A 27,189-nucleotide genomic window follows, 5' to 3' on the forward strand; every position below is an offset into this window, starting at 1 on the left:
CTTTTTCACTATGATTTATCATAGGATATTGAACATAGTTCTCTGTGCCATACATCAGGACTTGCTGCTTACCCATTCCACATATAAAAGCCTGTATCTGCAAACCCCAATCTCCCACTCCGTCCCTCCCCTAACCCCTCTCCTCCTTGGCAACCAGAAGCCTGTTCTCTATGTCTGTGATTCTGTTTCTGTTTCATAGATTCATTTGTGCCATATTTCAGATTCCACATAAGTGATATTATATGGCATTTATCTTTCTTTCTGACTTACTTCACTTATAATGATAATCTCTATTTGCATCTAAGTTGTTGCAAATGGCATTATTTCATTCTTTTTTATGACTGAGTAATATTTCATTCTAACACACACAGATGTTCAGTAATTATTGCCAGCTTCCCTGGTGTCTGAGATGGTAAGAATCCACCTGCAATGCAGGAGACCTGGGTTCGACACCTGGGTCAGGAAGATCCCCTCCAGAAGGGAACGGCAAGGGAACCCACTCCAGTATTCTTGCCTGGAGAATTCCATGGATGGAGGAATCTGGCGGGCTACAGTCCATGTGGTCACAAAGAGTCAGACATGACTGAGTGACTCACACACACAATATTTCATTGTATATATATATACCACATCTTCTTTATCCATTCACCTGTCAATGAACATTTAGGTTGTTTCCATGTCTTGGCTATTGTGAATACTGCTGCTGTGAACATAGGGGCACATCCACCTTTTTGAATTACAGTTTTGTCTGGGTATGTAGCCAGGAGTGGGATCACTGGATCATGTGGCAATTTTATTTTTAGTTTTCTGAGGACCCTCCCCACTGTTTTCTATAGTGGCTGTACCAACTAACATTCCCATCAACGGTGCAGGAGGGTTCCCTTTTCTCTACCCTGCCTCCAGCATTTATTATTTGTGGACTTTTTAATGATGGCCATTCTGACTGGTGTGAGGTGGTACTTCATTATAGTTTTGATTTGTGTCTAACAATTAGCAGTGTTGAGCATCTTTTCAAGTAACTATTGGTCATCTGTATATCTTCTTTGGAGAAATGTCTATTTAGATCTCCTGCTCAATTATGGATAGGGTTGTTTATTTTGTTGTTGTTGAGTTGTATGAGCTGTTTATATATTTTGGAAATTAAGCCCTTCTTGATCATATCATTTGCTAATATTTTCTCCCATTTTATAGGTTATATTTTCATTTTGTTTAGGGTTTCCTCTGGGTGTGCAAAAGCTTGTAAGTTTGATTAGGTCCTATTTGTTTATTTTTGTCTTTATCTAAAAGTAAAAAACCTTAAAATGTGCCTTTTGAAATTTTTCAAGGACTTCAGTTGGGCACAGGGAGAAATTATTTCCTTCAAACTTTGTTAGATTTTTTTAAAAGTTATTTTATAATGGGAATGGTCTAGCAAACATCCAAAATGGTTGAGGCAAAACTGAAATGGGTTTTACACCTTACTTTATTTTAGTCACATGTATCACTTCACTGTGTGCTTTTGGCTTTGGAGCCAAGAACTAGGCAATTAAAAAGATGTAGCCATCATTCTCCAGGGTGTATGTGCTTCTGCATCTCGAGAAATAAACCCTATGCAGTAAAAGAGCTTTCCAATCAGGAATCCACCACTATAGGATTTGGGCAACTTGTGTAGCTTTCTGAGCTCATTTCCTTCTTATCCGTGATGGGGCTACAAATACCTACCCCCAAAGAATTGTTGTGAAGATTTAATGAAATAATATCCTTGTGAAATGCATGTAGCAAGGTCTGCATATAACTGACACTTAATAAATGTTAATTTCTTTCCTTCCTCCTTTCAGTAACCTGATTTAAATGCTTCATTTGAGATTCATAGCTCTCCTACCTGAGTTAATTTTTAAAACACATTAATTTTCATGATACCTGAAGGAAATAATACCTAACAACTATATTCTAACTTTGGCTTTTCTACCACTTTTTTCATATTTATCTAATAACTACTCAAATTATTATTACCCTCAATTTACAGACAAGGAAACAGGCACAGAGAGACTGAACTGTTTGCCTAAAGTCATGTAAAGGAGATAAAATAAGTATTTGTTGAATGAAGGGGTGGTTGGAGCTTGGGTCCTGAATCTACACATGCTCAAAACTTTATTCTCATAACAATGTCTGCATGGAGACTTAAATTTGCATTTCTATTTCTTGGGAATTGTGGATAAAAATGAAATCAGCTTGCTGTTTCCAGGAAGGGACACAATGTCTTTCAAAACTGTAGAGAAATCTCTATTCATTGTTCACTTGAACTGCAGGAGAACGGGGCCTGGGTACTATTTGGGATAACAAGCTTTCTTAGAAGGGTGAGTTCATTCTTTTGAAGAGCATTGGGAGGTAAAAACCCATCAAGATAGTGTGTTCTCATGATGATTTCAATGAATTATCATGGAAATGAGTTTTAGAAGAGAGGTAATGCTTTGTGATAATAGCCCGATAATGCCATTAGCTATGAACTGTAATTGTAACAGCATTAGTCAAATGAATATATCTGATATTAATTTGAGTGTCAAATATTTCTATAAGATTCTTCTTGTTAATTAAACATCAGCCTTGGTATTATTAATTCAGTATCTAGCCAGTACTTGCACATAGTAGGAACCTAATATGTTTTTGTGGACTGATTTAATAAATCCATCTCTAAGTGGAGCTGTTTCAAAGAGTGAAATATTGAATTTAAATAACATCATGGCTATAGCAGGAACTGATTTTTGTCCCAAATCCGCCTGTTTGTACAGTCTGTTCACTCATTTGCAGCTTCAATTAGCTAATGGTGCAGACATTAATTCCAGAATCTGAGAAGAAAGCTTTTCTCACTTTTTTCATATTTATAGGAAAATAGCCTATAAGATTTACCCCCAAATTACTTCAAGTCATGAATAGAATTTGTGCCTTGCTCCCTGTGTCTTGTGGTCCTTAGACCATTTTAAAATCTGCTGGACAGTTTCATGACTGCCTTGAGCACCTGAATATTACTGGGTAGAATTATGCTTTAGGTGGTTTGAAAACACCCTTCATGATCACCAGTGTCAACTACGCCTTCAACACAACTGCCCATCTTAACACTTTTCTTCTTTTTATTTATTTGTTTATTTTCGGCTGTGCTGAGTCTTCATTGATGCAAATGGGCTTTCTCTAGTGGTGGTGCATGGGCTTCTCATTGTGGTGGTGTCTCTTGTTGCAGAGCACAGGTTCTAGGCACATGGGCTCAGCAATTGTGGTGCATGGACTTAGGTGCCCTGTGGCATGTGGAATCTTCCCGGACCGGGGACTGAACCTGTGTCCCCTGCATTGGCGGGCAGATTCTTAACCACTGGACCACCAGGGAAGTCCAACACTTCTCTTCTAATTCATCTTTTCTAGCTCTCGAAATAACATTCTCCTATCCCCTGTTCTTCTTGTTCTTCATTCTCATCCTAATTCCTTTTTGCTCTCATGAATGGTTTGCTGCTTACTTTATGAAGAAAGTTAGAACCCTTGAAAGGAAGACTCCAGTATATTTCTAATATGAGAACTATACATCTGCTTGCACCTGCAAACCCATTCTCCTTTCTTTTGTTTCAGTAGAGGAAAGAAATATCCACCCTCTGTTAAAAAGTCAATCTCCTTTTTTTCTTGCATCCTTTTTTTTTCTCACTCACATAGATTTCTTTTTTTTTTTTTTAAAAAAAACTTTTTATTTTTTATTGGAGTATAGCCCATTGATAACGTTCTGATAATTTCAGGGGCACAGCAAAGTGACTCAGCCCTATGCATACGTGTATCCCTTCTCCACCATTCTCTTGCATTTTTAACTTCTCCACTTGTACCATATATTTTCATCAGTTAAACATGTTCAAGTAGCTTTCAAGATTTAAAAAAAGTATCTTGAACTCACATCTCAGTTTCCCAGATAAAACACAGGACCCACAGTTAAATCTGATTTTGAGAACAACTTAGAAATTTTTTTTAGAAGAAGCATGTCCTGAATATTGCACTGGTAACTTTATAAAGTATAAGTTATGCAAAGTACATCCATAATATTGCACGGGATATATTTATTCTAAAAAAAATTTAGTTTACTTGAAATTCAGATGTAACTGGGTGTCTTGTATTTTTTTCTGCTAAAGTTGGCAAATCTACCCACAGCTTCCTCCAGCCACCACTTTATTTTTTATATCTTCAGAGAAAGTTCTTCAAAAGAGTTGTTTCAAATGTGATGCCTTTATTTCCTCGCTTAGTAGATATTCTGACCTGCTCCAATCTGGTTTTCTTTCCCTTGCCACTGCTAAAATGACTCTTGCTATAGTTATCAGGGATCATAATGTTGCAAATCTAAGGATACTTTCTACCCTTCATTCTATTATTTGATCTCACAGTAGCATTTTTTTGTACATAAACATATATTGTTTATATAAAATATAGGGAATATAAGGGAAAGGACTGCTCATTATCAAATGATGTTAATGACTATTTTGCTGCTGTTAAATAGAAATGTGTTCTATACAGATATTTAATATCTGACTTCATTTACTTCATCATTGAGCAGCATTTCTGAAACTAAAAGATTGACAAATTTTCCGAGTTTTATATTTTCTATTTCTTATTTTTTGGACCATTCCTTACATTACTTGTTTGAGCTATTTCACCTTCAGAGCATCTTTAGAATTTTCTTTTTCATTTCTTACTGATCCTTGTTTTTTGTCAAACATTTTATTTTGTATTGGAGTGTAGCTGATTATCAATGTGGTGATAGTTTCAGATCTCACAGTAGCATTCAACACAATTTACCATTTCCCATTTTCAGTGAACACACACCACACAAACACACATGCACGCACATACATATACATGCATGAATGCATGTATTTCCCCCTACCTCTCTGGCTGTCCTCTTTCTTTTCTAGCCTGCCATTTCTTCTCCGCCCAACCTCTAATACTGAGGCTTTTCAGGTCTAGGTCCTTGTCTCCTTTTCTTCTCATTCTTAATATTCACACTAGATAATTTTGTTCACTTCCATGGGTTCAAATGCAATTTTTGTGCCACAGATGGTCATATTTATATATCTAACCCAGATCATTTTTCTGAGCTCCAGGTATTTCCCTTTGGATGTCTCATAGATAGGTCAAACTTAATGTGTTAAAAAATGAACAGGTGACAAGTTTTTCAACCTATCTGTCTTCTAATGTTCTCCATTTGGTAAATGGAATCTTTGCCCATCCAGTTGTCTTTTGGCAGAATTTGGAATACTTCCTTGACCCCACTTCTGTCTCCTGCATGCTACCACCTCCTGACTGTCAAAACCATCACTAAATACTATCCACCCTACTTCTAAAATCAAGCTTACATTCATCCATTTCTCTCCATCTGCCTACTTCGTCACTAGTTCATCACTACTAGACTTGCCTGAGGTTTACTTCATCTGAACCCATACTGCTTCTCCCAAGCCATTCTTCTTTCCCTTTCAAATTACACTGCATGCGCGGGGATCTTAAAACACAAATAGATGTGACTTGCTTAATGCCTTTATAATTTCTTATTGCATACAGATTTTTTTTTAAATCAGAGAGAAACTGTTTTACAATGTTGTGTTGGTTTCTGCTGTACAACGTGAATCAGCCAAAAGGATACACAGATCCCCTCCCTCTTAAGCCTGCCTCCCACCTGCCCCATCCCACCCCCGCCCCACCCCGTCCCACCTCGCCCCACCCCACCCCACCCCACCCCACCCCTGTAGGTCATCGCAGAGCACTGAGATGGGCTCCCTGTGCTGTACATCAGCTTCCCACTATCTATTTTACACATGGTAGTGTATATATGTCAATGCTACATTCTCAATTGGCCCCACCCTATCCTTCCCCCACTGTGTTCTTGAGACCATTTTCTAGGTCTCTGTCTATTTCTGCCCTGTAAATAGGTTCGTCGTTTTTCTAGATTCCATATATATTGCATACAGCTTTTTAAAAAATATCTGTAAGCCAAAGTTCCTGCATGATTTTACTCCTACTCTCTTGACCCGACTTCACATGATTCTCCCTGAATATTTTCAGGCTACTGATCTTGTCTGAGTTCCTCTGATGCACCAGGTGATGCCTTACTTCTAGGCTTTGGCATATGCCTACTTTCCTGGTGGCTCAGTGGTAAAGAATCCACCAATGCAAGAGATGTGGGTTCGATCCCTGGGTTGGGAAGATCCCTTGGAAAAAGGCATAGCTGCCCCACTCCAGTACTCTTGCCTGGAGAATTCCATGGACAGAGGAGCCTGGCAGGCTATTGTTCATGGGGTCAAGAGGAGTTGGACATGACTGAGTGACTAACACTTTCACTTGTTATATATTCTCTCTACCAGAAATTCTTCACCCTTATGCTTACCAAGGCAAATATCATTCAGCTTTCTAGAATCAACTTCAGCACTGTTTGCAGGCAGGAACACAGACGTGTGTCTAACTATCTAAATGTGTAAGTTTGCCATGCAAAGGGTGTACGACTAATGACATAGGTCCAGGAGGGCCAAGAAGAATCTCAGAATATAAGCTTTATTTCATCTCATCTCAATCCAGTCCTAGAATTGAAGCTGACTAGGACTGCCTAGAGAATCCCAGGGACAGGGGAGCCTGGTGGGCTGCCATCTATGGGGTCGCACAGAGTCGGACATGACTGAAGTGATTCAGCAGCAGCAGCAGGACACCTAAGCTCTGCATTTATGGAACATATCCTTCCCTGAAGAATTATAAAAGTGCCAAACTGGAACATCATATCCATGATAATCCTAGCCCACTTGGAAAATACTGAGATCTCACTCAAATTACAATAACAACCACCCCAACAACACAAATCATTATTTTTTGTGTGCCTTTACTGATCTGGTGTTTTATATCTACTTCCTCTGGTTGTCCTAGATATTTTGGAAGTTGTTAGTGACACGATTTAGAGAAGGAGAAATTGAGACTCAAAAAAGTTAAGTAATGTGCAGTCAGGGACGCAAAATCCTTCCTTCTTCCCCTCTTGGTTCTTCTGGCTGGTCTAAGAATGAAGCGGACCTGAGACAGATAGACAGGAGAAAATAAAATTGAATCTTGTACTTACAAGGAACCCCCCACACCACAGGTTCAAAGAGAGAAAGATACAATGAGGTATATATGCCATCATGATGTAAGAAATGGGATAGGGACCTGGAGCTTCCAAGAAAGGAGGGTCATTCACAGGATGATAAGAAAGACAGCAGATGTTTGATAACTAGATGTCTGGCCTGCCATATAGATAAATATAATAACGTAATAGTGTAAGAACCTTGTGGCTTCCTAGCTGGCTCAGTGGTAAAGAATCTGCCTGCCATTGTGGGAGATGTGGGTTTGATCCCTGGGTTAGGAAGATCCCCTGGAGAAGGGAATGGCTACCCTTGCCAGTATTTTTGCCTGAAGAATCCCATGGACAGAGAAGTCTGGTGGGCTGAAGTCTAGAGGGTTGCAAAAAGTTGACACAACTGACCGACTGAGCACATAGGCCTAGATAAATATAGACCTTTGGTAATTAGATGTTTGTCCTGCCATCTTAGATAAAATATATCTCTGATGAAAACTCTTTTTTTTTCTGGGGAAAAAATGTCCAATTTAAATTTTTTCTAGGAAGCTAAGGGAGAGGCAGTAGGGTCCCCACTGCCTTTAGCTCAAAATAATCCACATGCCAAAGGAACTCATCTTGGGAAGACCTGTTCTGAACCCCTAGAGCTAGAAACTTCACAGCTTATTAAGGGCGGAGTTGAGTTTGAACTCAAGTGCTGTGACTCCAAATTCTGCCCTTTCTACCCCTCATGAGCCAACAGCACTGGATACTTGCTGTCCGTGTTTGAAAGGTGTTTTGAGTTTTGACCTGATACTATTGTGAAAACTCAAGGTCTTCAGGCAACTCCAAGGGCCTCTGTGGAGCCAAATGTTGAGGATGTAGAATAAATTGTTTCTGGGACATATAATAATCCCATTGGATGAGGGGGCCTCTGCACCTGACTCTGACTGAGGAAGAAGAGCACTGGGAGCCTGCCATACTATCCATGGGAATGGTGGCAATGAACTACTTGACAATCAAATGTAGAATATGGCCTGGCTTCCCAGGTGGCACTAGTGGTAAAGAATCTGCCTGCCAATGCAGGAGATGCAAGGGGCACAGGTTTGATCCCTGGGTCAGGAAGGTCCCCTGAGAAGGAAATGACAGCCCACTCCAGTATTCTTACCTAGAACATCCCAGGGACAGAGGAGCCTGGCAGGTAACAGTCCATGGGGTCACAAAGGGTCAGACACGACTTAGCGACTGAATAACAACATAGGTGAATTACTGGATTGCAAGCCATTTTCCCCTCTGGGTCTGTCATTTCAAAACCCATATGAAGTTGGACCTTAGGCACTGACCTGAGTTTGAAGAAACCTATCTCTAAGAAAATAGGTGCAGACCTGTGAAATTCAGCTGAATAGCTTTCCAGATGCATAAATATTTTCTTCTTTCAAGTTTACTGCAACTGCAAATTCCCATTTCAAGAACAACTCAGTGATTCATGCCGACAAGGCTGTCAGTGGTCTCAATCATCAGAGAAATTTAAATGAGAATTTTAAAAGATCACAGTTTTATTTTAATATGGCTCTTGATGGGTGTTAAACTGCTACGTTCTCTGCCCCTTTGCTGAACTCTGAAGAGGAAGGACTAACAGGGACAGGAAGATGTATACCTTGACCTCTTGATTCTGCCCAATTATCCTTTTTTTCTCTGAGACATTCTGCTTTGGATCTTTCAATCACCTCCCCGTCCGTAACTAAGATGTCACTTTTCACTGAATTCCCATTTTGTTATTTTTGTCAGAAGGTAAGCTTGTGCTCACGCATGTGAGAAAATTGATCTGGTTGCTAATGGCACAGAGTCGAAATAAGCAGTTTGACTGACTTCTTCACTCCCTTTTTATTAGCATTGCTACTTTTAGATAAACTATTTCTGAAATGATTAGTGTAGGAGGATGGGTTTAGTCTTGTATCTACTCCTTTAAGGCACTTAGAGTTAGAGATCCCAGAAGCATCAGTTTTCTCACTTGTACTGAAAATGTCACTCTAACAGCTATCTGTCTGCACCGTCAAGTTTTGAGAAATCTTTTGAATTTACCGCATTCACACCATTCTCCATCATGGTGCTAAAAATGACTAATGCAGCTTGGAGACTGTGATAACTGATCATCTTTTCCAATCATACGCTAACACTCACACACACACACTCACATACACACACGCTCTGCTGACATGAATCCTTAAAGATTTAAAATATCCTATATGCTAAATGGAATGTGGAGGCTTGTGGGATGCTTAAACATAGAGCTATAGAGTTCTTTTTCATAATGTTCAGTTCTGTCAAAGAAATTGGTCTGGTTGTTTGATTAAACAGACTGATCTTATTTCTAACTGAATGGGCCACTATGGCTTTATTCTATATTTAAAATAATCTCTAATATTAAAATGCTCAAATACATTATTTAACTTTATCTTCTCATCATCTCTGAGAACAGTGAAGTGCAGCATTTCCTTTTTTTAAACATTCTTAATGAGATGGTGTCCTACCTGAAATCATGCAGATAGGCTAAGGATGACTCTCTTTTAGGGACCCTAATTAGTCACCATAAGTCAGTTTAGGGTCACTAAAATAAAATCTAAATGAACTTCATTGCCTTTCTTGATGAATGCTAATCTGATGGCTAAAGTGACTGTCACAAACTCAGATATATCTACCCCCAGAAAAAACCATGTGACAAAAGTCTCCTGTGATGTCATTCTGGGAATGATGGAGAAGCATGTGGGCTCAATGATAGTAACTAGGTGAAGAGGCAGCTAATTGTATCCAAAAGGGGAGGATTAGTTAATTACCATTAACTTACAGTGAGGTCTCTAGGAATTTTCCACAAGTCTCTGCTTTTGTTCCTGTCCAATTCAACAATTTTATCAATTACCTGAAAGAAGTCTAGGAACTTGCTTACTAAATTTGCCAGTGACACAAGCTGGTAAAGAAGTAAAGACCAGTAATTCACCAGATGACAGAATCAAGTTTTTAAACTGTTATTTAGAATGATGGGCTGACATTTTTAAAGGAGAAGAGATAAAGTCCTGCATTTAATTAGACAAAGAAATTGTGATAAGATGATTGGAACTGAACTGAGAGAAACTGCTAAAAATAAAAAAAGAAGCTTCAGGTTTTAATTGAACATAGGTGTGATGCAACTATTGAAAAAGTAACTACAATCTCTGTTGGCATGCTATTAAAAATGCCAACAGAGAGAGAGATTGAGAATGTTGATAAAAGTAACATATCTATCTTGGATGTACCCATTTTGAGCCTTGTGATTGAGTCTGGAAACTATATTTTAAGAACGATACTGACAAATTGATATCTATCCATTAAGACAGAGGGGTTTTGACAATGAAAAATCAGGGAATCATGTACTATGAAAAAAATTGAAGTGGTTTGTCTATATATTAGAAGGGAGTCAAAATAGCTATCTTTATTGAATATGTATTATGCATATTAATTACTTAATCCTCTCAGCAACATAATGAATTATTTATTATTGCTATTGACATGAAAACTGAGGACACACAACTAGAATACCTGGATTGGAATCCATAGAGTTTGGACCCTTCTCTTTTAACATTGTACATTATTGTCCCAAATATTTATTGAATGTTTTGAAGAGTTGCCATGTGGACAGAAAAACTAGGTTTATTCTGGGAAATATATTTATCAACAGATGGGTTACTTCTCAAAGTAGAGAACATTTCCTGGGCACTAGAAGAAGATTGTGCATCTTCTAGTTTTTGGTACAGTGTTAAATTAGATGACCTCCACAGTGACATCCAATTGCAAGATTCTAACTGATTAGGCTATGACTTGATGGAGCACAGTATTAGTATGAATAGAAAAATATTTTAAAGAAGTAAATTAAATCAATTAGCAGTAATTTAAATGATGTTCTTTTCAATATTAGTTTAGAGACTGCTCCTCCCCTCTGCGTCACATTGCATGATGCTAAGATGTCCTCACTATATGTTCTTGGTAGACCTCCTTTAACAGGCACCAAACTTTGCCAAAACTATATAAACTTTTGGGCTTTCATGGTGGCTCAGTGGTAAAGAATCAGCCTGCCAATGCAGGAAACGTGGGTTCCATACCTCATCCGGGAAGATCTCACATGCTGTCGAGCACCTAAGCCCATGTGCCACAACTATTGAGCCTGAGCTCTAGAGCCAGGAGCCACAGCTACTGAATCCATGTGCTGCAGCTACTGAAGCCCATGCACCCTAGAGCCCCTGCTCTGCAAGGAGAGAAGCCACTGCAATGAGAAGCCTGCCCACTGCAACTAGAGAGTAGCTGCTTTGTCAACTTTATGAGATTGTTGTAATAGACCCAGTAATGTTATATAACAGATCCTACCATACTATGCAGATTCTCAGTAAAAATAGATTTTCAGTAAAATATATTTGCAAGAAGAGTTGTATGTAATGAAATTGTCTGGCCTTTCTTCCTGGTTCCTGGGAGGTAAACTCTAAAATCTCTGAATTTCCCAAGTGACTGAAGGGTCTTTGTTATTTATGGTTGGCTTGTGAAGCCCCACCTGATGGTTTTGTTAATGGCGAGACTCAGAATGGGAGCTGGCAAGCCTAGAAGACCAACTATAGGGTTAGAGGGTTGGGATTTTGGGCCACAGGGTAGGTATCAGCCCAGTCTCTGGAGAGAGAAGAGAGGCTGGAGACTGAGTTGAACTACATGGCCAATGGTTCAGTCAATCCTGCCCACATAAGAGAGAAGTGTCAGTCAATCAGTCGTGTCTGACTCTTTGTGAACTGCAAGGACTGTAGCCCACCAAGCTCCTCTGTCCATGGGACTCTCCAGGCAAGAATACTGGAGTGGGTAGCCATTTCCTTCTCCAGGGGATCTTCTTGACCCAGGGATCGAACCTGGGTCTTCCTGCATTGCAAGCAGATTCTTTACAGTCTGAGACACCAGGGAAGACTACCTCAATAAAAACTGTGCACTGAAGTTCAGGTAAGCTTTCCTGGGTGGCAGTGCTCTGTGTATTATCACACACTGATGTGCCAGTTGGGTGCCACATCTCTGAGGATGAAACGAGCTTTGTTTCTGGAACCTTCCCAGACCTTGTTTCATGCATCTCTGCCTTTATCTCATTTTGATTTGTATTTTTTTGCTATAATAAAGCTGTAATCACAAGTATTGCACTTACTAGCAAATTATCAGTTCTGAGGGGGAGTCTGTGGGGAATCTCCACATTTATAGCCAGCTTATCAAAAGATGTTTAGGTAGAGGTATTGGTAAGATTTTTCCAAGCTATCTTATAAAATCCTAATACCAATGTTCTAGACTTTGTTTACATTTAAAGACTCTGATCATCAGAGATGTCAACAAATTCTGTTGTTCACACTTAGTTATGACAGTTTGAATGTGAGCTCTTAAGAACTGGAACCATGTCTCACATAATTCCATGTATTAATAACGTAGAGCCTGGCATATGGTAATTACTCATTACATACTTTGGCTTAACTTTCACAGTTAACTAAGAACAGGGTTTGATCTTAACTATCAAAGACTATAGATTTGTTCCTTGAACTCTACTATACCTATCATTTAATTTGTTACTCAATTTTATTGCTTCCCTACACCCCTGGAAATTTTGTGACAATCTGGAAGTTAATTTTTCTTGGCATGGTATCTCTAGTATCCAATATGGTACCTGGAACAGACTGGATCCTCCATAAATATTTTTTGAATGGATACCTAGTGTTAATAGGAGTTTCTCATTCATAGAATTTATTTTTTCCACAGTTGGAAAGTAGGTAAGTTAAATTTATTTGTAGAGAATATGAATATTTGTTTACATTTTTTAAATATATTGTATTTTTGAAAGGAGAGAACAATAAGCTTTCAGTATCTCTCATAAAATAAGCACAAGCAAATTTAATAAATTTTAAGGTGTATTAACATCTCAGAACAAATAAAGGAAAAAGTCTGTAGATTTAAAATATAGCCAAGGACATGTGTCATGACAGTTAATCTCTAATGTTATCCTGTTTGATTTTTCTACCAGCCCATGTAAGAATACTTTTTATGTAGCATGTGACTTTTTCAGATTGGTTGTTTCTTCTGACTAAAATAACTACTGGGAAATGTTTCCAATTCAACTCATAATTTCTCTTTGGTTGCACAGACTATATTTCTGCATAAAGGATCATCTAGATGCCCCCATCCTCCTATATTCGCACAGGACTTACCTTTTTGGAGGGTTATCTATGACCCTTGTTGAATACAGCCCTGTTGAGAAACCTAATAAGAATATAATGACCAGTTTGCGTTAAAGTACAATAAAGAAAGACAGCAGACAGGGTCTCATGAGAAGTGACATTCTGTAATTACCTCCTCCTATCAAAAGAAAAACAATTCCCAGAAATTAATGAATACAGCAAGAGTCTATTTCCTATCTTAATTCTATCTTAATTGCAAAAGTGGATCAATTAAAAAAAAAAAGACTACACTGGCAAAGCCTCTCTTAAGGTTTTGTCTCTCAATTCTCTAGTCATCAAATCAATATATATATAAGCGAACCATGGAACTATTTTTTACCTTCTGAGATGAGGGAGACCAACTCCAACAGCAGTGCCCCCATGAAACAGGCAAATCCACTGGTCAGTGTCAAGCAATTCATAAAGGTTCCTCTGATGGTACTTGGAACAAATCTGTATATTACAGAGACTGAGAAGACAAAAGTTCAGAATATAGAACATTATTTCTTTTTTTAAACTTTTTATTTTATATTGGAGTATAGCCAATTAGCAGTGTTGTGATAGCTTTAGATGAACAGCAAAGGGACTCAGCCATACATATACATGCATCCATTCTCCCCTAAATTCCCCTCCCGTTCAGGCTGCCACATAACATTGGGCCAAGTTCCCTGTGCTATACAGTAAGTCCTTGTGGTTTATCTATTTTAAATACAGGAGTGTGTATATATTGATCCCAAACTCCCTAACTATCCCTTCCCTCCATTCTTCCTCTTAGCAACCATAAGGTCATAGAAAATTCTCTCTAAAGTAAAAGTATAGATATTCTTCAAATCGGCATTGATCATACCTCAAAGAAAGTTTACTGATGCAGGTAAAATTTCTGTTGGGCCTTGTTAACACTGGGCTTCCCTTGTGGCTCAGCTGGTAAATAATCCACCTGCAATGCAGGAGACCTGGGTTTGATCCCTGGGTTGGGAAGATTCCCCGGAGAAGGGAAAGGCTACCCACTCTAGTATTCTGACCTGGAGAATTGCATGGACTGTACAGTCCATGGATTGCAAACAGTCAGACATGACTGAGTGACTTTCACTTGATTTTTGTTAACATTACTAGAGTAACATATATTATGATGTTAAAAAATGCTTGCTCCTTGGAAGAAAAACTATGACAAACCTACACAGTGTATTAAAAAGCAGAGATATTACTTTGCCGACAAAGGTCTGTATAGTCAAAGCTATGGTTTTTCCAGTAGTCATGTGTGGATGTGAGAGTTGGACCATAAAGAAAGCTGAGTGCCAAAGAACTGATGCTTTTGAATTGTGGTGTTGGAGAGACTCTTGAAAGTCCGCTGGACTGCAAGGAGATCCACTCAGTCAATCCTAAAGGAAATCAGTCCTGAATATTCATTGGAAGGACTGATGCTGAAGCTGAAACTCCAAAACTTTTGCCACCTGATGCGAAGAACTGACTCATTGGAAAACACTCTGATTCTGGAAAAGACTGAAGGCAGGAGGAGAAGGGGACAACAGAGGATGAGATGGTTGGATGGCATCACCGACTCAATGGATAGGAGTTTGAGCAAGCTTAGGGAGTTGGTAATGGACAGGGAAGCCTGGAGTTATGCAGTCCATGGTGTCACAAAGAGTCAGACATGACTTGAGTGACTGAACTGAACTGATAGTATGATGTTACAGTTTACAGATATCTACAAGGAATAAAATGTGGCAAAATACACTCCTATATAGCCATAAGGAAAATTTAATTGCTAGGTGGTTGAGTGTCCCAAATATTCACCAAAGTTATACGTCAGTTTGAATATTTCTTATGGATTTTGGATTGAGCTAAGGCTTGTACTGGAGAGTATCATGCATGCATGCTAAGTTGCTTCAGTTGTATTAGACCCTTTGTGACCCCATGGACTGAAGTCCACTAGGCTCCTCTGTCCATGGGATTCTCCAGATAATAATACTGGAGTGGGTTGCTGTGCCTGCCTCGAGAGGATCTTCCTGACCCAGGGATTGATCCATCCTGTGCCTCTTACATCTCCTGCATTGGCAGGTGGATTCTTTACCACCAGCACCACCTAGGAAGCCTTGTACTGGATAGTATCATGATGATATCAGTAAGTTCTATGATTCTGTTGTCCTATATACATTATTAGATTCCCCGTGGAAATCTCAATCTATCATAGAAAACTAGCATGGTGGAGAACAGCATGAGCTCTGGACTTAGATAAGCTTATGATAAAATGCTGGTTCAGATATTTATTACCTCTGTGATTTTAGGTTGTTGTTTAGTCACTAAGTCATGTCCAACTCTTTGCAACCCTGTGGACTATTGCCCGCCAGGCTCCTCTGTCCATGGCATTCTCCAGGCAAGAATACTGGAGTGGGTTGCCATTTCCTTCTCCAGGGGATCTTTCCCACCCAGGGATTAAACCCATGTCTCCTGCTTGGTAAGCAGATTCTTTACTTAAACTTCTCAAGCCTCAGTCTTCTCTATGAAGTGGTAGTCAGGTCATTCAGAATGCACTTGTTTGAGGTGTATGACTGTTATTTGCTATAATGTATACAAGAACTGAATAAGGTTAGCTATTTGTAACAATAGTAATTTTACCAAATCAAATATCCCCTATTTGTGCAAGACACTGTGCAAATCCTTTTATATGCATTACAAAATTTGTTTTTTGGCTGCACCTCATGGTTTGCAGGATCCTAGTTCCCCAACCAGGGATTGAACCCAGACCCTCATCAGTCAAAGTGTGGAGTCTAAACCACTGGACTGCCAGGGAATTCCCTTTTTATTTATTTTTATATGCATTTAAATATCCCATTTAAGGAGAGGCAGTAGCTTAAGCACTGGGTTTCCAGAATGGTTATCTTTTTCCTCCCAAGTCATTGTTGGAATAGTAGTAATGATGGTGGTAAGGGGTGAAAAGAAAATTATGGAGGAAAGTTTTTATTTTAAATTTCAGTTAAACATAATTTTTTGATATCAGAAATAAATGAAGTAAGCAAATATAATTGTATACATTCCACATCAACATAACTATGAATAGCCATCTTAGGGATACAAATTAAAATCTTTATAGTATTTATTATAATTTGATACCTGTTGTTTGCTTCATAATTATATCATGAAGAGGAAGACATTATGTGAATGAAGGTAGATATGAGACAGTTTGGGCCATGTGTAAAAAATTATTAGAGCTGGAATGTGAATACATGGGAGTTTATTGTACTAATCTCTCTCTTTTGTATATAAGTGGCAAAAAATTGTAAAGAAACACATTAAATAATATGAACGGTTTTAGCTCTGAGTGGCTGAATGATTGGATTTTTAATTTTTCTTCCTACTCTTTTGTACTTAGCAAATTTTTCTGCAATGAGAGAATGCAAATAAATATTGAAGCTCTTTTTAAAAAGAAAGGTGGTGATAGAAAACTGATATGCCATGAACACTAAACTTTTAGTTTCACTGTCTCTACAAAGAATGAAATTTAATTATCTTCCCCCTTCCCTTTCAGGAAGACTTCACTCCTAGTTTCCCAGTAAAACTCTGCATTTGTCCAGCACTTTTAAAAAATTTTAATTTACTTTTATTGTTGGCTGCCTGGGTCTTCATTGTGGCGAATGGACTTAGCCATCCCGAGGCGTGTAGGATCTTAGTCCCCAGACCAGGGATTGAACTTGCATCCCTGCATCGGAAGGCAAATTCTTATCTGCTGGACCACCAGGGAAGTCCCTTGACCAGCACTTTTAAATGAACTTACTAATACTTAATGTAAATGTATTACTATTCCTTCCTGTATTTATTTAATGTTTTCATTTTGCTTTCAATGTGTTCTCCACGTGTTTTTATTTATCATTCAATAAACATTTAAAGGAATCTCTGTGCTTCAGATGTGCTGAAGTACTAAGGCTGAGGGTGGGAGAAAGCATCAGTATATCTTTCCTGGATTTTAAACTCTGAAGGGCAGAGCGTAATACTAAGGGCAGCACTAACTAGGTGCTTAATATCCCAAATATTATTGGACATTAAGGTAATGATGATGATAAAATACTATGAAGAAAGGCTTCAAATATTGGCAGCAGGAGACGTTGGTTCCAGAGCTGTCTTGTGCCCTGCAAATTACCTGCAGGAGTTTGAGGCCAAGCTTGCAAGTTTTCTCTGGAAGATCCAAAGGAAAGGCAAGAGAGAAACGCTGAAGAGGCTTTGGGCAGGAAGGACTCAGTTACAAAAAGGATTTGGCTGATGAACTTTCCTCTTTCTAAATACGAGGAGACAAACAATGGGCAGGAAGATGAAGTAGGACGATTTCTTTCAGTGAGAAAAAGCGGAACGTTCGGGCCCATTATTACTTTGCTAGTTAATTATTAATCCCGCGCTTTTCTCTTGCTAGAACTTCTGGTGCAGTATATAATTCATGAGCACACTTTGCCAGCTCTCTGCCTGCTGGTTAATCTCTCTTTGGTGTCATTTTCCTCGTTTTGAAAACCTCTGGTCCCTTTTATAGGACTCCGCTTTTCAAGTCCTCCGATCTCCAATTTCAGGCATCTACTTGTGTGTGTTCTGATCTTTTTTGACTTTGGTGATCATCGACTTGATTTTTTTAGATTCCATGATATTTCTTTGAGCATACTGTAGTATAGATGTAATCAACAAGTCTGCCACTATTCTAAAATCCTCATTTTACTGTGAAAAGTGTTAGTCGCTCAGTCGTGTCTGACTCTTTGCTACCTCATGGACTTTGTAGCCCAACAGGCTCCTCTGTCCATGGAATTCTCCAGGCAAGAATAGTTGGAAAGGTAGCCATTCCCTTCTCCAGGGGATCTTCCAGATCCAGGGATCGAACCTGAGTCAGCAGCATTGCAGGCAGATTTTTTACTGCTTGAGCCACCAGGGAAGATCATTTTACTGAGAGGACACAGGAAAAAATATACAGTGTACGGGAAAACTGGTCTTGTTGCCAAAGAGCGAGTTGAAATGTGTCTCCAGGTGGAGACTGTAGTGTTTGCAGAGATGCCCCATCACAGTTTATGTGGAATCTACAAACTATAGAGCCGTAACTGCCTTCCTCAGGCAGCTGGTACTGGAGACTCATTCCTGGAAATTTCTTTTACTTCACTTGTTCTTAAACAGTTAAAATGTGTTTATTGCATTTGGTGAGGGGTTTGTGTTGAACATGTGGAGAAGTATGGCAGAACTATAAATTGGAACTTTATGCTACCACCATTTTCAGATCATTATTCCTCCCTGATCTCTACAAAATCTTCAACTTTGAATCTCATGTTACCTGGTTTGATCACCTAATATTTCTTTTCTTTGCTGTCAGCTGCCAATCTTTGTGACACTTTTTTGTATTTTTCAAACTCATCAGCTCCCCTGTCATGGTTACACTCTCTGGTTCCACTTCTGCCTTAATTCTTGGCAGTTTTTAAAAAATACATATATTTTTGATGCAGACTATTTCTGTTTTTATTGAATTTGTTATACAATATTGCTTCTGTTTTATTTTTATTTTTTAGCTTCAACACATGTGGGATTTTAGTCTTCCAATGAACTCAACCCTCCTGAATTGGAAAGTGAAGTCTTAACCACTGGACCTCCAGAGAAGTCCCCTGGCAATTTTAACACACACATACATATAGATCATCTTTCCAACTTTCCATTCTGTCATATCTTGGTTTTTCAGTTCCATGGCCCCCTTTCCAATGTCCTTGTCCCCCACTTGACCTTGGCCACTCACACCTATGGACACATGCTGAATCTTGTACCTCAGACCAGGGGTTGGTGAACTACGGTAAGGTAAGGGCCAGCTGCCACCTATTTATAAATACAGTTTTATTGGGACACAGCCCAATTCATTGTATGTCATCTCTGATGGCTTATATACCACAGTGACAGAGTTCAGCAGTTGCACCAGAAACGAGTGCAAAACTGAGCCACTTACTATCTGAAAATTTTAAGAAAAAGTTTGCCAACGCACGCCCCAGAGTAGTAACTGTCACTGATGCATAATCTCAACTTTGTGCACTGGCCTCTGGCGACCACCTTCCATTGTCCCAGCTTACTCTCGATGACTCAACCATCAGAACGCTTGTCCTCGTTCAGGGCCTCCAGTCCATCACTCCTGTCATTATTTTCACCTCTTTCATACCCTACATGTTCTCACTACTCTTTTTATCCAAGCTAAGTTCCACGGTCAACTATTAGAATCATATTCTTCCACGTTCCATTTCTTTGCCTCTCTCTTGCCTTCTGGAAATTGACTGGCAAGACAATTCACTATCTGCTCCTAGATTCACGCAGTCTGACGGAGCTAGAGAAAACCACATAACCCTGGTGACCAATTCATTTAAAAAAATTTTATTTATTTATTTGGCTGTGCCAGGTCTCATTGCAGCATGGTGGTGGTGGTTCAGTCTCTAAGCTGTGTCCGACTCTTTGCGACCCCATGGACTGTAGCCTGCCAGACTCATCTGTCCATGGGATTTCCCAGGCAAGAATACTGGAGTGGGCTGCCATTTCCTTCTTTTGTTGTGGCATGCAGGATTTTTTAGCTGTGGCATGTGAATTCTTAGTTGTGGCATGTGGGATCTAGTTTCCCAAACAAATGATCGAACCTGGGCCCCCCAGAGCAAAAATAAGTTTGACACCTTGACAGTTTATCTCTTCCTCACTCCTCCAACTGCATGAGACTCATTGCATTGTCTTGCCAGACACACTCCCACCTGTGAATTTACATACCGTTTTTCCAGCAGTGATGTTTATTAAAAATATTTTAAACAACTCACACCTAAGTCCACTATATCCCTGGAATATTAACTCTTTTCTTTTTTTTTTAAATAAGAAGTGTACATGGGGAAAAAAAGGAACTGGGATTAGAGACCAGGTGAATAGAAAAGGAGATGATGAGTCAGGACCAGATTTAAATTATATTTCAGAGTTAAGACTAAGACTTGCTGTTGGATTGGAGGTGAGAAGTAAGAAGAAAAAAGGGACTTTGAATGACTGGTAACAAAGACACGATACTGCTCCCACTATCAGATCTCCTGATGTTCAAGTTGTGGGAGGTGTGGTTTTCTACTATGACTTGTGAGCAAGCATCTGTGCTTGAGCCCTGAGTCTTGGACTATTAATTTACCTGAAGCATAGTAACAATAATAACAGCACACATGTGCTGTGCTATGCTTAGTCACTCAGTCGTGTCTGACTCTTTGCGACCTCATGGACTGTAGCCCACCAGGTGCCTCTGTCCTTGGGGATTCTCCAGGCAAGAAGACTGGAGTGGGTTGCCATGCCCTCCACCAGGGGATCTTCCCAACCCAAGGATCAAATCCAGACCTCCCCCATTGCAGGCAGATTCTTACCATCTGAGCCACCAGGGAAGCTATACAATTGTTAATGGTGAGTGCAGTCTATCCTATATATTGTCTATGTACACTCTGATTTTTCCTTTACATGAAATATTTCACTTAGTCCTTACAACATCCCTTCCTCATTTTACAGATGATGAGAAAGGCTCAGAAATGCAGAGTAATTTTGCCAAGGTCACACAACTAGTCAGTGGCTGAACTGGGTTTGAATTCAGTTCTGCCTGACTTTAAGATTCATGGATATTAACAACTATGCCATACTGCCTTCCAGAAGAATGATTCTTGATTTCATAGTTCAAAACACCCTCTCACATTTTATGTCATTTAATTCTCAGGAGTAGGTTTCATTCCCATTGACTGTTACACTGATGCTGTGATATGAGGAAGAATTATAAGTATTTCCATTTTAAAGGTCTAAAAGGTGAAGCTTAGTGGTTAAGTGGATTTTTAAGGTCACATGTGTAGTTAATAACAAGTCTGGAAATTAAAATGAAATCTTCTGCTCCCTGTCCCATGAGCTCTATAGAGGAAAAGTCAGTGGACTTAGTTGGACCTCAGTTTTCAGATGGGAAATCAGGGATGGATGGACTAAGCGCTTAATATGACATGATCTGCTTTTTTAACTCTCTGGTTAAAAGTACCTCTCTGGCTTTCAAATGTTGAACCACAATTGCTTAGCTGGCTGGGAATTTCCTGACTGTATTCACTCATCACCTTCATTGATTCCTTGATGACTCAAGCAGTAATGAGTTCACCTGCATTGCAGGAGACAGGAGATTTGGGTTTGATCCCTGGGTCAGGAAGATCCCCTGGAGGAGGAATAGCAACCCACTCAAGTATTCTTGCTTGGAAAACCCCATGGACAGAGGAACCTGGCAGGCTATAGTCCATTGGGTTGCAAAAGAGCTGGACCTGACTTAACAACTGAGCACATGAGCATTCACTCATCACCTTCATTCATTGCCTAGAAAATGTCAGCTGACTACTTCCAACAATTTTCTGGAAACATCAGGGAAGTCACAAACATCTGCGTGGTGACATTCTTTTCTCTTTTTTTTTCGTATTCTCTTTAGTGTCATACAGTGATAGCCACATCTTAGAATCTCATAAAATCATTTATTTCATGTGAATGAAATGAGTTAAAATTATAAAAAAGAAGTCTAATGTACACATATGGCTGTAATTACACAATTAATTTTATTTTGATTTTTTAAAAAGAATTATCTTGATGTCATGTATATGTATGTGTGCATATATATTAAATATATATATATGTATATTGCTTTGAGGAATTTAAGAATAATTGAAGATAATAGAATAATTGAAGATTTTAGACAAGAGAATTAGTTAGAATTGTCATCTATGAAAATTGCTCAAAAGGTTTAGTTGAGCAGATAGAATGGGAGAGACATTAGAGGCAGGAAGAGAGTCAGGAAGTTTTAAAAGTAATTTTGGTAAAGTATAATTGGCTTGCGTTACCATCAGGATTCTCTGTGTGGGGAACTTATAGGGAAGACAGAAACAAAAAATGCAGTAGATCACACTGGTAAGTATATACACACACACACACTCACACATACATATTGCAGTTTTGTAAGAAGTCACTGAAATACTTAGATGAATTTTGAAGTGGCTAGTTTAATTAATATCAGCATCTAGATGATACAGAAAACCCTTGATACTTAATAAAGTTATTTTGAACCTGTCTTATGAAACATTAGTGATCACACTTAATTTAGTATCATTTAATTTAAAGACACTGAGTTGTCTGGAAAACTGGCTTAAACTTATTTCATTTGCATGTTTATATACTCTCAACATACACTACACATGTCATTTTGGGAGGGAGTATATAAGTGAGTTTATCTATGAATGAGAGGGAGAGGGTGGGAAGAGGGAAGGGAACAGATCAGAGGAAAGGTTACATATCGGTCTTGTCTTCTAGGTTTTAGCAGAATTTTCTCCTGTTGTGTATCTGACCAAATGATTGCTACCTTTAACCAGATTAGTAAATCTTCCATTCCATCCTATCAACATTCAGATAGGATTAATCATTGTCTGTATGTGGCAAAGGAACAAAGAGAAATTGTAATTTCTTTTTAAATGAGGGCGAGGCATAAGCTTGTTCTGAAGCATTGTGGGAAATTTCTGGGGCACGATCAGATTTCCGACCACGTGAGGCGATGAACTCTGAGTGAAGACTCAATACGTTCCAACAGGAGGTGAAAAAAATTATCACTCACAGGCTGGGTTGACCAGGGTTTCAGCCACTCCAAGTAAAACATATTGAAGAACCAGGTGGGACCAGGGCATGGAGGAGACGGTGACAGCTTTGCCTGAAAGAGGTTGCTCCACTGGAGGGAAGCGCTTTCTGTGTGTTTCAAAGAAGCCAGCTACCAACACTGACAATACAGCAGAAAGATTGCCAGCGACTGAAGAAAAAGAATGCAAAGGAAAAAAACAAATTTTAAAAAGTCACTAAAATGGAGTATCTCCTGCCATATCTAATAAACAAGGATGTCACAGCCATCTATGACTCTGGCCCTCCAAATGGGAATTTCTCAACTCAGAGGGCCCCCAAAAGGAAGAACAATCCCTGTGAGATAGCTGCCGACACGACACTCCCTACAGACAAGAGTGAGGGGGTGGGCAGCTGGGGATGTGAAAACGCAGGGTTACTGGCCCCAGATAGCTGAGGTGCATATGAAAGGAATGAATTCAGTGAGTCCAGACGCTTGCATCTTCCCAGACAGGCACGTGTGCCTGCTAAGTCACATCAGTCGTGTCCGACTCTTTGCAACTCCATGGACTGTAGCCTGCCAAGGCTCCTCTGTCCACGGGATTCTCCAGGCATGAATACTGGAGTGGGCTGTCATGCCCTCTTCTCCCATACATAGAAGAGGGCTAAATTCCTTACCTTGAGATCTCTGGTTTTCCTTAATTATCAGTAATCTTCAATGTTCAGACTATCTGCTCCCTTCATTGCAAACTTTTATATAATCTGACCCCTCCCCTACCTTCTCAGAGCAGTTTCTCAGGGCTACTTGAGATGCTGCCTTCCTGGCTTGAAGTCCTAAAAATTCCCATCAAATGGAACAGCTCTCTACTTTCAGGTTGTGACTATATAATTTAAGTCAACACCCCCGATCAGTATAATAGGCCACAGTATTTTTACACACTGACACTAGAGGCTGTTTCCTCAAGATTTTGTTGTTATTCTGGGGATGTTCAGATGTCAGCTGACCGTGTTGTGTGATTTTCTTATATTTAGGCTTCGGTCTCTCAGAAATGGCTGCTTTAGTTCCCTGTTTCCTGATTGACTGTCCATATGGCCTTAGTTATCTAACCTTATTATTTTCTCTGCCTGTGTGTGTGTGTACTTAGTCGGTGAGTCGGGTCTGACTCTTTGCAGCCCTTGGACTATAGCCCACCAGACTCCTCTGTCCATGGGGATTCTCCAGGCAAGAATACTGGAGTTGGTTGCCATGCCCTCCTCTAGGGGATCCTCCCAACTCAGGACTGAACCCAGGTCTCCCACGTTGCAGACAGATTCTTTACCATCTGAGCCACCAGGGAAGGCCTTCCTTGGCTCTAAAAGGTGGTTACTTTGGAGGACGGCTATGAGATTTAAATAAGATCACATACAGGTAATACTGGGCTTCCTTGGTGGCTCAGAAGGAAAGAATACGCCTGCAATGCAGAAGACGCAGGAGACGTGGGTTCAATTCCTGGGTCAGGAAGATCCCCTAGAGAAGGGCATGGGAATCCGCTCCAGTATTCTTGCCTGGAGAATCCATGGACAGAGGAGCCCGGTGGGCTACAGTCCATGGGGTGGCAAAAAGTCGAACATGATTGAGGTGACTAAGCATGTGCACACGCACGTCCAGGTATTATTGTAACAGTGGTAGCAATCAGTAGCAATTACTGTTGAAGCTAAAGCAATGGTTTTGAAATTTTATCCTCAGATAAAATATATTATTCTGAAAAAATTTAAAATCTACATCTGAATAAAAATGATTTGGGAAAATTTAAAATAAATGATCTCTTGAAAAGATTGTAACTATTATTTTAAAAAAGGTTATGAAATAAACTGTAAGCATTATCAGTTCTTGGTTTTCTGACATTTCTCTAATCTTTGCAGAAAAAGTAAAGTAGCTATGATAGAATTAAAGATTAGGAACTTTTGCTTAGGAAAAAAATATTAAATGTAATTAAGCAGGTAGAGAATATAAATGGAAAGAATTATTCAGATAGCAGGTCAACTCTCCTCTTATTTTTAAGGAACTGCCTAGGAAATTTTGGTTGAAAATGAGAAGAGATTTTGTTACAGTTTATATCTACTGCAACCATTTCATTTCTCAATTTATCATTCATATTGCTGGACTTAATCCCATTGTTGGAGCAGAGGCAAATTTTAACTTGATGGAATTTACTTGAAATTTAGAGACAGTCACCTTTTGCTAACTTGCATAAAATTTCAGATAAGGCAAACTTTCAATTCAGAAAAATCAATCTAATGTTTAAATAGCTTAGTGTTTGTTTTAGTTGATAGAGAAACTGGTAGGTAAATTTTTTGATTGTATCTCAACATTTAAATGTATCCATAAAGTCTGCTCTTTCTGAGACCTCAAGAAACAGAAGATATAAAAAGGAGGAAATCTGAATAACAGAAAATTTAAGGAATTTTAAAACATATTATTACTTTAAATTAGATTCCATGAAGGCCCATTCATAATGAAGTAGAGATTTTGGTTCTGTTAATAGCTCAGATTGAAAAAAGGAATTTTAATATTACCTACCTTGAAGATGTGACTTTCCTGGTGGCTCAGAGGGTAAAGAATCTGCCTGTGATGCAGGAGACCTGGGTTTTATCCCTGGGTCAAGAAGATCCCCTGGAGAAGGGAATGGCACCCCACTCCAGTATTCTTGCCTGGAGAATCCCCATGGATGGAGGAGTTTGATGGGCTACAGTCCGTGGGGTTGCAGGGTTGGACACAACTGAGCGACTAACACGCACACACCTTGAAGATAAAATTCCTCACAGAATTTATCTATACTTAGCACACTAAAACTCACTAGAAAGAGACCTAAAATGTCCATTTGATTTCATATTTACCCTGTTACTGCTATACGTAAAGCTGTCCGTTAGGGCAGTTGGGGAGGTAAGATAAAAAAAAAATTGTTCTCAGTTTTTGTGGACTTATAATGCTATTCTAAAAGGAGAAGAATCTACTTCCAGCTGGAAAAGTGAGAGAAATCATTCTATGATTTAAAGAAAGAAGGACTGAACTTCCCTGGTGGTCCAGTGGTTAAGAATCCTCCTGCCAATTGAGGAGACATGGTTCAATCCCTGGTCAGGGAAAATCTCACATGCCTTGGAGCAACTAAGCCCATGAGCCACAACTACTGAACCCACATCATGGAGTCTGTGCTCTGCACCAAGAGAAAAGTGAAAGGGAAGTCGCTCAGTCATGTCTGACTCTTTGTGACCCCATGGACTGTAGCCTACCAGGCTCCTCCCTCCATGGGATTCTCCAGGCAAGAGTATTGGAGTGGGTTGCCATTTCCTTCTCCAGGGGATCTTCCCAACTCAGGGATCGAACTGGCGTCTCCTGCATTCCAGGCAGACGCTTTAACCTCTAAGCCACCAGGGAAGAAGCCACTACAATGAGAAGCCCTCACAGTGCAACCAGAGTAGCCCCTGCCTGCTGCAACTAGAAAAAGCCTTTATGCACCAATTAAGACCCAGTGCAGCCAATAAATAAATAAATACTAAGAAAGAAAGAAAGAAAGAAGGGTTTCAGTAGGAAGGGTGAGGGCAGCATGAATGACCTGAGCAAAAGCACAAAGTCATGAGAGTATCAGAAAAAATTTCAGAATGGTGAGAAACTCAAGTTATTTAGGTATCAGGGGAGAAGAGAGATTGAGGTCAGATCATAAGAGGCATTTAATAAATTTTTAAGGAATTTTCAAATTATTCTGAAGAAAATGGAATCACTGAAGGTGTCAGACACAAATGAAAAGATTAGAATTGGCATTTAGGATGATAACTCTAAGGACCAGGTGCTGGTTGATAGAATGGGAGTGATACTGAAGGTAGGGAGACAGGAAGTTAAAGGCTGAAGTATGGGCTTCCCAGGTGGTGCTGCTGCTGCTGCTGCTGCTAAGTCGCTTCAGTCGTGTCCGACTCTATGCGACCCCATAGACGGCTGCCCACCAGGCTCCCCCGTCCCTGGGATTCTCCAGGCAAGAACACTGGAGCGGGTTGCCATTTCCTTCTCCAATGCATGAAAGTGAAAAGTGAAAGCAAAGCCGCTCAGTCACGTCTGACTCGCAGCGACCCCATGGACTGCAGCCCACCAGTCTCCTCCGTCCATGGGATTTTCCAGGCAAGAGAACTGGAGTGGGTGCAATTGCCTTCTCTGCAGGTGGTGCTAGAGGTAAAGACTCCTCTGCTAAGGCAAGAGGCAGTCGTAGGTTTGAT

The 27,189-nt window shown here is 39.6% G+C and overlaps 1 protein-coding gene across 1 annotated transcript in view; it reads right to left on the minus strand.

The window, feature by feature from the left end:
* SLC15A5 (solute carrier family 15 member 5) overlaps positions 1-27,189 on the minus strand; it is an 88,680-nt gene that overhangs the window by 19,728 nt on the left and 41,763 nt on the right. Inside the window, exons 6-7 of the mRNA XM_070454179.1 lie at positions 22,949-23,137; positions 13,667-13,795 (exon numbers count right to left, since the gene is read on the minus strand). Coding sequence (XP_070310280.1) covers positions 13,667-13,795; positions 22,949-23,137 — 318 coding nt within the window. The remainder of the gene's footprint in view (positions 1-13,666; positions 13,796-22,948; positions 23,138-27,189) is intronic.

Source organism: Odocoileus virginianus, chromosome 23, assembly GCF_023699985.2.
Source record: "Odocoileus virginianus isolate 20LAN1187 ecotype Illinois chromosome 23, Ovbor_1.2, whole genome shotgun sequence".
Lineage (NCBI taxonomy): Eukaryota > Metazoa > Chordata > Mammalia > Artiodactyla > Cervidae > Odocoileus > Odocoileus virginianus.